Raw genomic sequence first — 15480 nt, forward strand, 5'->3', positions numbered from 1 at the left:
AAATATTTGGGGGAAAAAAAAAGAATATAATATCCAGGTCATGATAGGCAGTAGGTTTCCTGTACTTTGTGTTTTTCAAAGCACATACTCAACTCAGCCCTGGTTGTCACAGTTCCAGAATGTCATTGTCGACATTAAGGGTATGTGGAAGATGGTTATAAGGTGAAAACAGACTTGATAACCTTGTTATAGGAAGAATCATTGCAGGAAATTAAACATCTTGACCTAAAGAAAATTTAGGGTTTTTTTTTTTTAGCTTAAAATATTTAAATGGCTGTCACAGGAAGAGAGATTAGATACGAAGTATATTCAATAAAGTTGAAATACTTTGTCTTATGAATGAGGAAGAACATTCCTACTTAGCAAAAGGATGATGATTGTAAATTGGAATTTTCCAACACTGAAGTAGTTTGTGTTACATGTTTGAACAAAGGATGAATGACTTAAATGGCTAGGCAGACGCTCACCTCGTGTAGGATGGGTTGCCAGACTTGATGGCTTATCCGTTCCTTAAACTTCCCGACATTCATTGGTTCTCAGAAAATACAGATCAGGTATTCATTATATTCTTACCAGGGACACAGACGATGTGAAAGGAAGAGAATGGAAAAATCCAACGACAGCTCAGAGTACGGTTTTATCTTGGTGGGCTTCTCAGACCGCCCCAAGCTGGAGCTGGTGCTCTTCATAGTGAATTTCATCCTATACTCAGTGGCCGTGCTGGGAAATTCATCGATCATCCTCGTGTGCATCCTGGACACTCGACTTCACACCCCAATGTACTTCTTTCTGGCCAACCTCTCTTTTCTAGATCTGTGCTTCAGTACTAGCTGCATCCCACAGATGCTGGTGAACCTCTGGGGCCCTGACAAGACCATCAGCTATGCCGGCTGTGTGGTCCAGCTTTTCTCCTTCCTTTCTGTGGGGAGCGTCGAGTGCATCCTCCTGGCCGTGATGGCCTACGATCGCTACGCGGCCGTCTGCAGGCCCCTGCACTATCTGGTCATCATGCACCCCCAGCTGTGCTTACGACTGGTGGCTGTGGCCTGGGGGAGCGGACTGGTCAATGCCATCGTCATGTCCCCCCTCACAATGACTCTTTCCAGATGTGGCCGGCGCCGGATCAACCACTTCCTCTGCGAAATGCCAGCGCTGATCAAGATGGCTTGTGTGGACGCCCGCGCAGTGGAGATGCTGGCCTTCACCTTCGCCATTCTCATCGTCCTCCTGCCCCTTACTCTTATTCTCGTCTCCTACGGCTACATCGCCGCCGCGGTGCTGAAGATCAAGTCCGCGGCCGGGCGCCGCAAGGCCTTCAACACCTGCAGCTCGCACCTGACCGTGGTCTCCTTGTTCTACGGGAGCATCATCTACATGTACATGCAGCCCGGAAACAGCTCTTCCCAGGACCAAGGCAAGTTCCTCACCCTCTTCTACAACCTGGTAACGCCCATGCTCAACCCACTCATATACACCTTAAGGAATAAAGAGGTAAAAGGGGCGCTGAGGAAAGTTTTGAGGAGGCAGCAATGACCTGAGCAACAAAGGCAGTCTTAGGTGATTTTTTTTTTTTCAAATGCCGCCATTTACTTTGTGTTTATAATAAAATTAGCCCATGTGTCCAACCCTTGGGTCTTTAAAAATAGGGATAAATACCCTGAAGTGTATCCAGAGTCAACAGGAGCCAACCATAGCCATACGTAATATAGATCTATCTCAGCAAAATAATATTTAATAAAAAGAGTTAAGTCTTAGAAGAAGAGTAAGGTGATTTTCACAGAGATACAAAATAAACGTGTTAAAGATTTTATTCAACTCAATTAATGAAGGAATCAGGCACACTTACTTAATAACCAGTTTAAAAAAAAAAAAAAAGTCAAGGGGCTCCTGCCTGGCTCAGTGGGTAGAGACTGAAATTCTTGATCTCAGGGTTGTGAGTTTGAGTCCCACACCAAGTGTGGAGATTACTTAAAAAAATAATAGACTCTTGGGGCTCCTGGGTGGCTCAGTCATAAAGCCTCGCTTTCTGCTCAGGTCCTGATCCCAGAGTCCTGGGATTGAGTCCTGCATTGGGCTCCCTGCTCAGCGGGAAGCCTGCTTCGCCCACTCTCACTCCCCCTGCTTGTGTTCCCTCTCTCACTGTCTCTCTCTCTGTCAAATAAATGAATAAAATCTTTGAAAAAAGATTAAAAAAATAAATAAAATCTTACAAAAATGAAAAAATAAAAAGAAGTCAAATATCACAAATTCATAACACATGAAGGAATGTTGAAATGAAATGTGCAAAAGGAGACAAGAAATTGCTTCTTCTACTGTGGGGGGAGAAGACAATCCCTTTCCTACCTGACAGAACTGAATTCACATGTCACTGACAAGAGTTATTTTGCATTGCTCTCAGTTTATCTATAATTAATAATAATATATAATATATAATTTACACAATCAGAATCCGGTAATGGGTAATTATCTACTGAAAGATAGATTTTCCTCTACAAAGTTAAGTATATTTTATTTACGTTATAAAAGTAAGTATACAGTCTTAAGCCTCTCAAAGAATGGATGTAGGTATTTTCATCCAATTTTGTAAAATAACAAAACTACGGTTTATAGATTCTATGTAAATAAGCACAGGTCACACAGAAGATAAGTGGGGTTCAGAAGTGGCATGTACAAGTCTGAACCTTTGCTATTGTCCACTGAGTAACGTTGCTTTTGTTGCCGAGTATATAATGCATGTACAGGTCACCTAATCATCAGCCCCAGCCCTATTTTACCACTTGTACAGTCATCCTAGTATGCTAGATATGCAGTAATCCCTATGGAAGAATGCTACCCCTCAGAAATTCACTCATTTTTCTTTAACTGTTAATACCATGTTATTACCTGTTCCCCCAGTGCCCATGCAAATCCCCAGTCCAAATCTTTCCCATACTCTAGTGGTTAGCTTAAAATCATGTAATATTTGTAAAATTACCTGAGTCTCTTTGATTTAAAAATGTTCTCTACTAGAGTAAACAAAGGAAACACCTCAAACAGGTTACATTTTATACACTGAAATGACAGTTTTTCTAGTTAATATTATTTTATTTATATGTCTCCTATTAGTCTATAAATTCCTTGATCATAAAGCTGTTATTTATTTAATCCTTTTAGCACCATTTTGGGTATTAAGTTGTTATTAAAATGCCTTGCAGATAGTATGCAATCAGTAATAACTTGGGATATTATTAATTTTAACTGATTAATTACATCCAGCAATCAGTCCTTCACTTTAATTGATGCATTAATTCTGTCTGTTCTTCAAGATTACAAGTGGATCTATCACAGCACAGTCCGAGTTTACATTTACTGTTAAATGTTTTATATTTTTTTCTTAATTCAATGTAAACCCTTTAAGAGAGGGAAAAAAGCCACTGAGGAATTTCTGTGTGTATCAAAACTCATCCCCAAATTTTAGGAGATGAAAAATTTTCCTTTCCTACATATGAATCATACACTCAAGGGGAATTACTATGAATTCTGTCATGGTCTAGAGGCTGTTTGTACAGTAGCAACAGTTCAGAATTTTAAACCTCTTCAGATTGACCTAAGAAAGGTATTTCTCTCCTCATTAAACTGATTTTCTTCCATATAATCCCTTCAAAGTCCCCATTTCATTATTCCTTGTTTAGAAAATTATTCAAACATGTTATGATTAAACTGTCTAGTCCTTAAACACCTCAGTTTATTTATTTTTTATTTTTTTAACTTTTTATTTTACTTCCAGTTAGTTAACATAGAATAAACACCTCAATGGGATTCCTCACTTGTATACAGTAATATCCTTCTCAGAGGCTAGATACAGTTTCCATGAAGATGCCCCAGAAATGAAGAAAACGTTCCTCCTTCTGAATTGACACTTGTCATTAATTTCTCATGGTATATATAGTAATTGTTAACATCCAGATTTAGCCCTGGATCTCAGAAAATACCCCTTTTCTTTCCTTTCTAGTCTTTAACTTTTATTTCCCTTCACTAAAGAGCAGTGGGAAAAGCAGAGACTATTTAGTTACTGGAAGAATTGAATCCTAGCTCCGTCGTATTTTAAATATGTATCCTTGCTTCAAAGAGTTGAAACCTAGGTTATTTTGTTGTAAAATATGAATTACTCCACAAATCTAATGGGGTTGTTTAAAGTTATTAATACTGTGTTTGCATTAATGCAAGTGTTTGCTATAACTATAAAAAGCAAGATGGTTATACGGACGTTTGAAAGCATATGTGGTTGAGAAGAGCAGCCAGGGAGGGAAGCTCTTATGTGGTGGGCAGGGACAGTGGGCCAGCCTAGGGCAGAAGGCTGACTGTGGGCCCACCACCCCCAGAGTGCGCAGCTGTTTGGCCTCAGGGTCAGAACGCATCCTTAGATGGAGGAAATATACAGTGTGTATTTCCACTGAAGGGGGTAACTCCCAGATTTTGACTCTTCCTCCATTAAGTCATCAAAACTCTGAAAATTTGGTTAAATTGCCCTAAAGTGGTTTTGGAAAGATTCAACAGCATTGACAAATTATTTCCGCTTTGAGTCTATACTTAAAGTCTATAAACGCTGCTAATATTATTTAATTTAAGAGTAAGGAGGGTGCTAATTTGATTTTCCTTTTTTTTTTTTAAGATCTTATTTATTTGAGAGAGAGATTGAATGAGTGGGAGGAGGGCAGAGAGAGAGGGAGAAGCAGACCCCCCACAGAGTAGGGAGCCCAATGCTGGTCTCATGACCTGAGCTGAAGGCAGACGCTTAACCAACTGAGCCATCCAGGTGCCCTGATTGTCTTGTTTTAATTCTCAATGTAAAAATTCTGTAAGCTGAACTATGATAAATGCCTCTCATAATATTGACTGGTAGTAAACATTCCAACATGATCATATCATAATAGTAGTTTCAGGGAAAGAATACAGTCTAAATTAATCATTAGAAATATTTGAGCCCTAAAAACTTCCTGAATTTGAGGAATAATAAATATTACCTTTGTTTGAGGAACTGCACATTTTTAAAAAGATTTATTTATTTATTTTAGAGAGACAGCACTGCAGGGGGGAGGGGCAAGAGAGTGAGGAGGAGAGCAGCAGACTCCCCGCTGAGCAGGGAGCCTGAGGTGGGGCTCCATCTCACAACCCTGAGATCACGAGCTGAGCAGAAATCAAGAGCTGGATGCTTAACCAACTGAACAACCCAGGGACCCTGAGGAACTATATATTTTTGAAGAAAGTCTCCTTTTCTGAAAGCTCATACTACATTATTTTTATTAGTGTAATATCACTTCTGTGAAAAAGGATAGAAATACCAGACTTTGTAAATCTGGTGGGAGAGACACAACAGGCCCTGCCTTAATTTTTCTTCAGGTTCAATGAGAATACAGTAGCAAATAAGGGGTAATACCACTAATAACCCAGTAATAACCCACCCTAAATACAACACCACTCTAGAGTAGCCCTAGGACACAGCCACTTGTCAGTTTCGGTTCAGAGAGATGACTTCCAGGAACACTCATTTCTGCTCTGTGATATCTGGGTCCTCAGCAAGAATGGCTTAAAAGGTGGAAAATGGCCGTCACAGCTCAGATGGGGCCATATGTCTGGGGCCTCATTTCTTATTCATATAGCATCTTTTGGGTATAAATTATCAATAGGCTCTTTCACTTACATGCCTAGTACTTTATCTGTGATGGTTGAAATACCTGGGTGCTTACGGGGAGCCCTACTTCTCCACCAAGTGCTCTCAGGGTGGTTAGACTTCGTAACATGCTTGCTGGCTTCCTCTAGTGTGAGTGTTCTAAAAAACCATGATGGAAGGTTTAAAACTTTTTGTGACCAATACTCAAAGTTCCAGAATGTCTACTTTCATAGTATTCTATTGGTCAGGTGAGTCATGAGGACACTAATCCAGAATCAAGGGGGAAAGGAAGAATATATTCTTTCTATTATTAGGGGAATGGCATGATGTATGTATAGGAAAGAAATTGGTGAACATCATGACAACCTACTACAAGCCTGGAAAAAAGTACACAGGAAAGTGTCTTCAGGCCTTGGTAAACAAGGACATCAATGGGGCACAAAAAATACTAATAATGTATGAAAAGAAAATAAGTTAGAATTCATCAAAACTTCTGATTATCAAAAGACACTGTTGAGAACATCAAAGAGCAGCCTACTGATTATTGGAGAAAGTATTTACCCTCCATATACTTGACAGAAAGACTCCTATCCTGAACCTACAAAGAACTCCAGTATCAATCCTAAAAGGAAAAACATCAAAATTTTTAAAATGGACAATCAACTTGAACAAGAACTTCACAAAAAGAGATCCAAATGGCTGACAAACATATGAAAACATTCTCAGCTCAGTACTCATCCAAAACAGTGCAATACATTCTTACGGTGAATAATGGCTAAAAACCTGAAGTAGACAACACCAAGTGTTGGTGAGGATGTGGAGCAACTCAAACTCTCCTACACTGTTGGTGGGAGTGTTGCTTCTGAAAGCTGTTTGGCAGTTTCTATTCAGATTAATAGACACCATATCAATTATGTATTGCCACATTTACTAACCATCTCAAAGCTTAGTGGCATAAAGCAGTAATTCTTTAATTTGTTAATGATTCTCTGGATCAACAACTTGGGCTGAGTTCAGCCAGATTGTTCTTCCACTGGTCTTGTTCAGGGATGACAAGACTGGGGAATGGCACTACAGTATTATGGCTTGCCTGGGACCGGATAGTCTAAAATGACTTCACTCATATGTTCAGTGATGGCTGTTGATCACATGTCTTCAACAAACTAATCCAGGCTTCTTCACATGACATCAATGTTCCAAGCAGACACTCCCTTTTCAAATTTCTGCTTATGTCATGTTTGCAATGTCCCACTGGCCAAAGTTGCTCACAGAGCTGATGTATGGGGGACTATAAGACATGGATTTAGGGAGGAGGCCATTACTTGACAATGTAACATCTGCCTATTCTCTGACCTCAAAATTCATTCCTAGGCATATATTCAATAAGAATAAATGTGTATGTCTACCAAAAACTTATACTGTATCTACTGACTGTCAAATCCCCAAAGACTACCATACACAGCTGTTGATCAAGCAAAACTGAATTTATCACACCCACCCCAGAAATGGAAAATACTCTCCCAGCAGAGATATTGGTGTCTCAAAAGGGAATAGTTAGGGAAGGATATTTATAAGGTTTTCAGACCTGGCATGAGGGATTATGAGGTGAACTTTATAAAACAGATTTGGTTGAGTTTGAGCAGAGCTTAAAAATAGTAGCTTTGGGTCCGTAGGCAGAGCAAGGCAAACGTCTTAAAGGAAACCTTGATAAGTGAGCTGTTCCTGGAGAAATCAGCTGTGTTATTCTGGCTTGGTCTCAATGCTATTTAAAACAGAGATTGGAGCTTTGCAGATGCCACTGCTCAGGAGCCACCAGCAGTGTCCAGCCATGGTCAACCCCACTATGTTCTTTGTCATCACTGTGGAGGGCACACCTTTGGGCTGTGTCTCCCTCCAGCTGTTTGCAGACAACTGTGCAAAGACAGCAGAAAATGTGCTCTGGGGTTCCTGGGTGGCTCAGTCGGTGAAGCATCTGACTTCAGCTCATCTCATGAACTCAGGGTCTTGGGATCAAGTCCCGTGTGGGGCTTTGCAGTCAGCAAACAATCTGCTGCTCCCTCTCCCTCTTCCCTCCAACCTGCTTCTACTAGTTCTCTCTCAAATAAATAAAATCTTTTTTTTAAAGATTTTATTTATTTATTTGACAGACAGAGATCACAAGTAGGCAGAGAGGTAGGCAGAGAGAGAGAGGGAAGCAGGTTCCCCACTGAGCAGAGAGCCTGATGTGGGGTTCAATCCCAGGACCCTGGGATCACGACCTGAGCTGAAGGCAGAGACTTTAACCCATTGAGCCACCTAGGCGCCCCTAAATAAAATCTTAAGATTTTATTTGTGCTCTGAGCCCTGGGGAGAAAGGATTTGGTTATAAAGTTTCCTGCTTTCACAGGATTATTTTGCAATTTATTGCCTGGGTGGTGACTTTACCCACCACAATGGCCCTAGAAGTAACTCCATCTGTGGGGGGAAGTTTAATGATGAGAATCTCATCCTGAAGTGTATGGGTCCTAGCATCTCATCCATGGCAAACACTGGACCCAACATGACGGGTTCACAGGTTTCTGTCTGCATGGCCAAGACTGAGTGCAATGGCAAGTGGGTGGTCTTGGGCAAGATGGAAGGGAGCAGGAATACTGTGGACACCATGGAGTCCTTTGGGTCCAGGAAGGGCAAGAGGAGCAGGAAGATCACCATTGCTGATTGTGGACAAACCTAATAAATTTGACTTGTGTTTTATCTTCACCACTAGAGTATTCCTTGTGTAACTCAGGAGAGCACCACTTCACCCATCTGCTCAAAACACCCTATAACCTTTGTGCTCTCACTGCAGTTCCATGGGTTCCATGTTTCCCTTATTCCCCTGCAAGTCTAGCTGGATTTCAGGGTTAGGTTTATGATTATGAAACAAAAATTAAACAACAAAAAATAAAATATAATGGGGACTGGAAAGTGTGTCTGGGCCCAGTTTAATGCAGGGACAGAAAATTATGGCTTTCATACTCCCTACACAATTCAACAGTTTGGTATTCTGAGATTAGTTGGTGATATGAGGATGTAAAGCAGCTTCCTATTGATTTGTGGGTTTCTTCTGTGTCTTTTTTTTTTTTTTTTAAATGGTGCTCTCTAAATATCATATATGTTCTGGTTGTAGGAAGTAATCAGTCTTTGTAAGTGGGAATTTTTCAACTCTACATTTCATATTTTGAAGTCAAATTGTATTTAATCCCAATTCCTTTAGTTTCTGAAGCAGCTGCAGGACTGTGCTCAGGTCTAACTGTCAGAACTGTATCCCCACCATACTCCTGATAAGTACTGACCGTATTACTCCTTCTGGTTTAACAGCTGAAAGCAAGTGCTATAAATTAATAACTTCTTTTTTTTAATTAATAACTTCTTATGAGATTGAGCATATTATTTGGTGTTAAGTAGAAAAAGCCCCAGTAATTTTATTCTTGCTACTATCCACAACTTTTCGCCTTGCATAGTCTCATGGGTATTGGGATCTTGTTATCTAATGTTATCTAATGTTATCTTATCAGATACTAACTGATGTTGGAAAGCCAAAGTCATTTCATGGCTTTAGTTTTAATTAAGTAATTTAGCAAATGTTATTTATTAGATACTGCTAAAGACACAGTGCAGAGTAATTATCATATTCTCTGCTCTCTGAGAACTACTAGACCAGTATAAGAAGAAATAGTAAGCACAAATTCACGTACAAATCCACAGGTACAATCTGCCATAACGACAACAGTACTAATAGTTGACATATGAATGTACGACATGCCAGGAACTGTTCTAAGCACTTCATATATTGAATTATTTAATCCTCACCAAAAATATATGATTTAGTTCCTTTTACTGATATTTTTACAGATGAAAGAACTGTGGCATTAACTGTGGAAGGTTAAGTACATTGTCTATGATCCCACAACTAGGTGGCAAAGTTGTGTTTGACTGCAGGCCACCTGGGTCCAGAGCCCACATTCCTAAACACCATCCTGTTCTGGCTCTGTGAGTTCTCTTCATACGTCATACAACTGCTCAATATAAAAGCTATGACTACAAAGTACAAGATGTTGTAAGAAGGGGTAGGTGTCGGCTAAGTGAGATGTTAATTCCCCCTTAAGGGAATTAAATTGTTGCTTTAAAGGATGAGGTGGCATTATTCAACAGAGAGAAAAATAGGTTTCAAGAAGAGAAGGTGGGGAAAAGGTCAAAGAACTTGGACACGGGTATTGTGGGTACAGTGGGGAGAGAGGTGACTTTGGGGGAGTAGGTAGGAATCACATCACATAGGACTCAAAAGACATGTTAAAGAGTTTATATTTCAGTAATAACAGAAACCCATCAAGTTGCTAATAGACAGGTGTACACACGTGATAATAATGTATCTATAAATATCATTCCAGCTGCTGTGTGGACACACTCCCAACACACAGATGTGGGCTCCTGGGTATTATACCTGGGTATTACAGAGTAGAGTTGACATCTTTTCAGGATCAGCTTTAAATATCACTGGACTGTTTTTCTCATTTTGCTGACTTCCAGGGACAAGCCCTCAAGTATGGGTATCTAAGAGAGCCTAAAGTCTCACTCAAGTCAACTGTCTACTTGTTCCTAACAGTTAGCTCTGGCAGGTAGAGTGGGTGTTTTGAGATTAAGAGCAGAGATTAAATGTTAAACTAGTAACTTTCCGCAAATCCTCTTTAGTTTTTCAAGAAAGTGACACAGAAAGATTGACATTAAATGGTTTCAAAGGTACAGCAAACATGGAAAATAATAATAATAATAAGAGTTCAAATATAGCTGCAGACAAGTCTGAATTAAGATTCAAAACATTGAACAAGATAACGAAGGACATTTGTAGCAACGAGGTTTTTTTTTTTTTTTAAGGTTTATTCATTTATCTTAGAGAGAAAACAGGGGGAGAGGCAGAGGGAGAGGTGACTCAAGCAGACTTCCCACTGAGCATGGAGCCTACGTGGGGCTTGATCTCGTGACCCTAAGATCATGACCTAAGTGGAAACCAAGAGTCAGGTACTTAACTGACTGCACCACCCAGCCACCCTGCTATGGCATTTTCTATAAACAATAAAGATGAGCCATGAAATCACGTAGCATCGATCTTCACGAACTATACTCTAAGAATTTAAAAGAGGAAGTAATATGGAAACATTCTCAGTAAGACAATTCAACTGAACCTGAACAGTCATTGACAACAGACCAAACTAAGAAAGAGATCCAAAAATTTAAAACATGAATCCAGGGGTGCCTGGGTGGTACAGTTGGTAAAGCAACCAACTCTTGGTTTCAGGTCAGGTCATGATCTCAGGGTCGTAAGATCAAGTCCTGTGTCAGACCCCAAACTCAACATGGAGTCTGCTTGAGATTCTCTCCTTCTCCCTCTGCCCTCTCCCACTGGTGCTCTCTCTCTCTCTTTCTAAAATAAATACATCTTTAAATAAAATAAAATGTGGATCCAAGTTAAAAGTGTAAATATTTGTAGGCTAAAAACAAGAAGAAGAAATGAAAAAATTAGAGTACAAATCAAGGACATTGAAAGGAAAACAATCAAGAAAGATTAATGAAATCAAAGGCTGAATCAATAAAATTGATGAACTTCTAGCCAGACTAGACAGAAAGAGGGAGAGAGGACACAAGTTACCAATATCAGAAATGAAAGAGGGGTTGTGAACACTGACCTCTGGGACCTTAAATGGATAATAAAGGGGTACTATGAACAAGCTGGACTACGAATTTGATAAACTAGATGAAATGGACCAATTCCTTAAAAGAACAAACTAATAAAACTCAGATATGGAGAAACAGATGATCTGAATAACTATTTCAATGAAAGATATTGAATCAATAACTAATACTTTCCCAAAGCATGAAGCGGCAGGCAGCACTGGCTACACTGGTAAATTCTACAAAATGCTTACAAACTCACACTCATCTTCGCTGTTATGTATCAGCGAACAGCATTTCTTTTATTATATAACAATTAACTATTCTGTCTTCTCTATTACCAACATACATACAGCTGCCTCTAGGAAATTACAAGAAGAAAAAAACTTCTTAACTTATTCTAGGAGGCCAGCATTACCCTCACACCAAAACCAGGCCAAAACACACATATATTTGCTGTCACAACTCAGAGGGTCTAGATGCATTCCCATCCCAAGGACCGTGAGCAAACTTCATACTCAAATCTTGATTTCTAACACTGCTCTCCAATAAGAGGAATCTGGGCTTTCTGAAGAAACGGCTGATTTTAGGAATAAGGAAGGGAATATACAAGATAATCTTGGGGCATTTTATGGTACCAGACAGTAAGGAAGTACTCTGAGACAAAACACGATAGGAGTATATCAAAGTGACGTGGCAGGCAACTGAAAAACTCCCAGTGGCCAAAGCCATAGCAATTTGAGCAATAAAATAAATGAAATGTATTGATATAACCCAAAGTATAAAATAAATGTGATCCATATCAATATAAATGAACCCTAAATACATAGGAGAATAGACATAGGTCTCATGCAGAAAAATTCTAAATAATTGGGTACCTGTGTGGTCAGTGGTTAAGCATCTACCTTCAGTGCAGGACATGAGCTCCAGGTCCTGGGATCGAGTCCTGTGTTGGGTTCCTTGCCCCATGGGGAGCCTGCTTCTCCCTCTGCCTCTGTTTGCTGCTCCCCTTGCTTGTGCAGTTGCTCTCTCTGTCAAATAAGTAAATAAAATCTTAAGAAAAATTATAAGTTAAGACAGACTACACATTTGTCTTAAATACCTATGGAGCATTTGCCAGAAGTGCCCATGTCTTAGACCATAATGAATGTTTTAATTAATTCTAAAAAGCAGTACTCTTAGAGACATAATTTTCTAATCTATAGTTAATCTAGAAAGTAAAACCTATACTTAATCTTGAAAGCAAACGGACATGATCCATACTTAGAATTTTCTACAAAAGTTATGAATGTATTCATTTTACCAATTATAAAACATTGATAAAATACTGAAAACACTACAAATTATTTTCTGGGGTTTTTCTAAATCAGGGCTTATGTTAAATTTACAGCCTCAAATAGTTAAGGAAGAAATTATTAAGATTGTATCTTATTCTTCATTTCTAGGATTATTCTGCTCTTTTTTATTGCTTTTTTGGTTTTGTCAGCCCTCATTTTATAACTTCCTGGGCCTTTTTTTTTAGTGTGTGTACATTCTTTTTTCAGTTTCAAGTAAATGAATCTTTCCCATACTTCTCTAAAGTATATTTAAGCCCATTTATTATATATTCAACATAGAATATCAAGAAATTGGTTACTTCTCTTTTGGAAGACTACACTTTGCTCTTACATTACTGCAAGTTAACCATCGAATAACTAAATTATATATCAGCAAACAGTATTTCTTTTATTATATAACAATTAACTATTCTGTCTTCTCTATTACCAACATACATCGAGGATTTTCAATTACATTGTTGATATACCTCTTAAACTGTTCTCTTTCTTTTATTCCTATTCTATGGATTACTTCATACCCCATGTCAGCAGGAAGACTGAACCCTGCTTCCTACATGGTATTAACGTATAATCCCGTCTAACAGACACCCCGCAGTGCCACTACAATTCGTTCTTAGAGGTGAAATGTGGTAAATTATTGTTAGAATTTGCATCACATTGATACCATTGAATTTGAGAATCTTCATATATTTTATTGGCTAGCAGAATTTTCTCATCTGTGAATTACAATTAATATATCTTTTCCATTTCCATTGATATTTATATTTTTCCAACTGAATTGAATGGTTACTTTACATACCCGGGATTCTAAATGCCTTCATTTTATTTTTTATTTTTTAAAAAGATTTATTTACTTATTTTAGAGAGAGAAAGCGCGTGCAAGTGTGCATACCAGTGGTGGGGAGGTACAGAGGGAGGAGAGAGAGAATTTCAAGCAGAATCCCCACTGAGCACAGAGACCCATGCAGGACTTGATCTCATGACCCATGAGATCATGACCTGAGTCAAAACCAAGAGTCAAATGCTGAACTGACTCAGCCACCCAGGTGCCTCAAGTTTATTTTACTGTTAAGTGTTCTTTCCTATTATCTTTCTTTTTAAAGGTTTTCTTAATAAGGTATTTTTTGTACTGAGTTTATAAAGAATGTAATGATATTTATTGATGTGATACTATAATATAATAAGAAATAGATATTTTGGGGAGGTGCCTGGGTGGCTCAGTAGGTTAAAGCCTCTGCTGTCGGCTCAGGTTATGATCCCGGGGTCCTGGGATGGAGCCCCGCATCAAGCTCTCTGTTCAGCAGGGAGCCTGCTTCCCTTCCTCTCTCTGCCTGCCTCTCTGCCTACTTGTGATCTCTGTTAAATAAATAAATAAAATCTTAAAAAAAAAAAAAAAAGAAAAAGAAAAAAAAAAAGAAACACCTGGCTTCTGCCAAAGCTCCCAAAACTTTTTGATTTTCTAAGTGAGAGAGGAACAAAGAATATTCTATTCTAATGCTTCGTCTTTGAACCCAGTCTAAAGACACAGAGCTCTAAAATTCTTCAGAATTTCCTGGGTCTTTAGTTCTAATGAGACAAGTCTTGGTGGGCTCCAGGCTGGGGACTGGCCACCAGAAATACGACTATAAGCTGGGAATGTTTCAACCTCACCATCTGTCCTCCAGGGAGAGGCAGGGGCTGAAGATGGAGTGAGTAATTAGTTATACCTACAAGAGGAAGCCCCCATAAAGATCACTAAAGCATGGGATTCAGGGATCCAGGCTGGTGAACCCATGCAGGTGGTGGGAGGCTGGTACACCCCAACTCCACAGGGACAGAAGCGCCTGAACTGGAATCCTTTTGGACTTGGCCTATGTTATCTCTTCATCTGGTTGTTCATCTCTATCCTTTATCACATTCTTTATTATGTAATTAACGGGTAAGCATAAATGTTTCCCTGAGTTCTGTGAGCCATTCTAGACGTTATGGAACATGAGGAGGGGGTTATGGGAACCCTGATTTATAGCCACTCAGTCAGAGGCACAGGTGATAGCTTGGGACTTGCAAATTTGTCCGAAGGAGGGTAGTCCGGGCGGACTGAGCCTTTACCTTGTGGAATCTGACCCTAACTCCAGGTAGATGGTGTCAGATCTGAGTTGAATTGGAGGACATCTGTAAGGGCCTGGTTGGCCAGAGGGAGCCATTTTGTTGCAGTAAACGTAGATTGACCCTATGCAGTGAACTTAGATTGACCCTGCCCCTCCCAGAGGAACTTGCAAAGCCTAGATACAAGGGGGGGGGGTCAGGCCAGGTGAAGATATCCAATCAGTGGGGCGCGCATATATTTACTGAGGTGAGTTTAAATCCCATTGGCCACCTCTGTGTGGGCGGGGCTCAACCACCGGTATAAAGGTTAGTTTGCGAGGCTGAGCAGAAGTAGGAGAGCCCTCTGAGCTGTCAGAGCCATCAGAGCTGTCAGAGCCGTGAGAGCTGCCAGCGGCCTCGCCGCCCTGAGCCGCAGCCCAGCCTTGAGGGGCCTTGACGCCCAGAGCTTTGGCCCTGCCGTGAGGGGCCTCGCTGGAGCGGCTTCATCCCGGGGAGTGGCCTCGTGGATGTGCTGCTTCCTCCTCGTGGAGAGGCCTCGTCTGGGGCAGCCTCGTCTGGGGAGCGGCCTCAGCCGGAGCGGTGGCCTCCTCTGGGGAGCAGCCTCGTCCGAGTGGCGTCATGGGGAGCAGAGTCTGTGTCATCGGGTTGTTGTCGTCCTTGTCATCGTTGCTGTCGTCGTCGCCTCTTTGTTGTTGGGAGCGGCCTCGTTCAGAGTGACCT

General features: G+C 40.2%; 1 protein-coding gene and 1 pseudogene across 1 annotated transcript; both read left to right on the top strand.

Moving 5' to 3' along the window:
* Positions 1-603: 603 nt before the first annotated feature.
* On the top strand, positions 604-1533 carry LOC122900301 (putative olfactory receptor 2W6). The gene has a single exon (XM_044238868.1). It carries the CDS (start codon positions 604-606, stop codon positions 1531-1533), a length of 930 nt encoding a protein of 309 aa, XP_044094803.1.
* A 5914-nt stretch (positions 1534-7447) lies between these two features.
* On the top strand, positions 7448-8363 carry LOC122909727 (annotated as a pseudogene).
* The last annotated feature ends 7117 nt before the right edge of the window (positions 8364-15480 follow it).

This window comes from Neovison vison, chromosome 1 (genome assembly GCF_020171115.1).
Source record: "Neovison vison isolate M4711 chromosome 1, ASM_NN_V1, whole genome shotgun sequence".
NCBI classification, from domain to species: Eukaryota; Metazoa; Chordata; class Mammalia; order Carnivora; family Mustelidae; genus Neogale; species Neogale vison.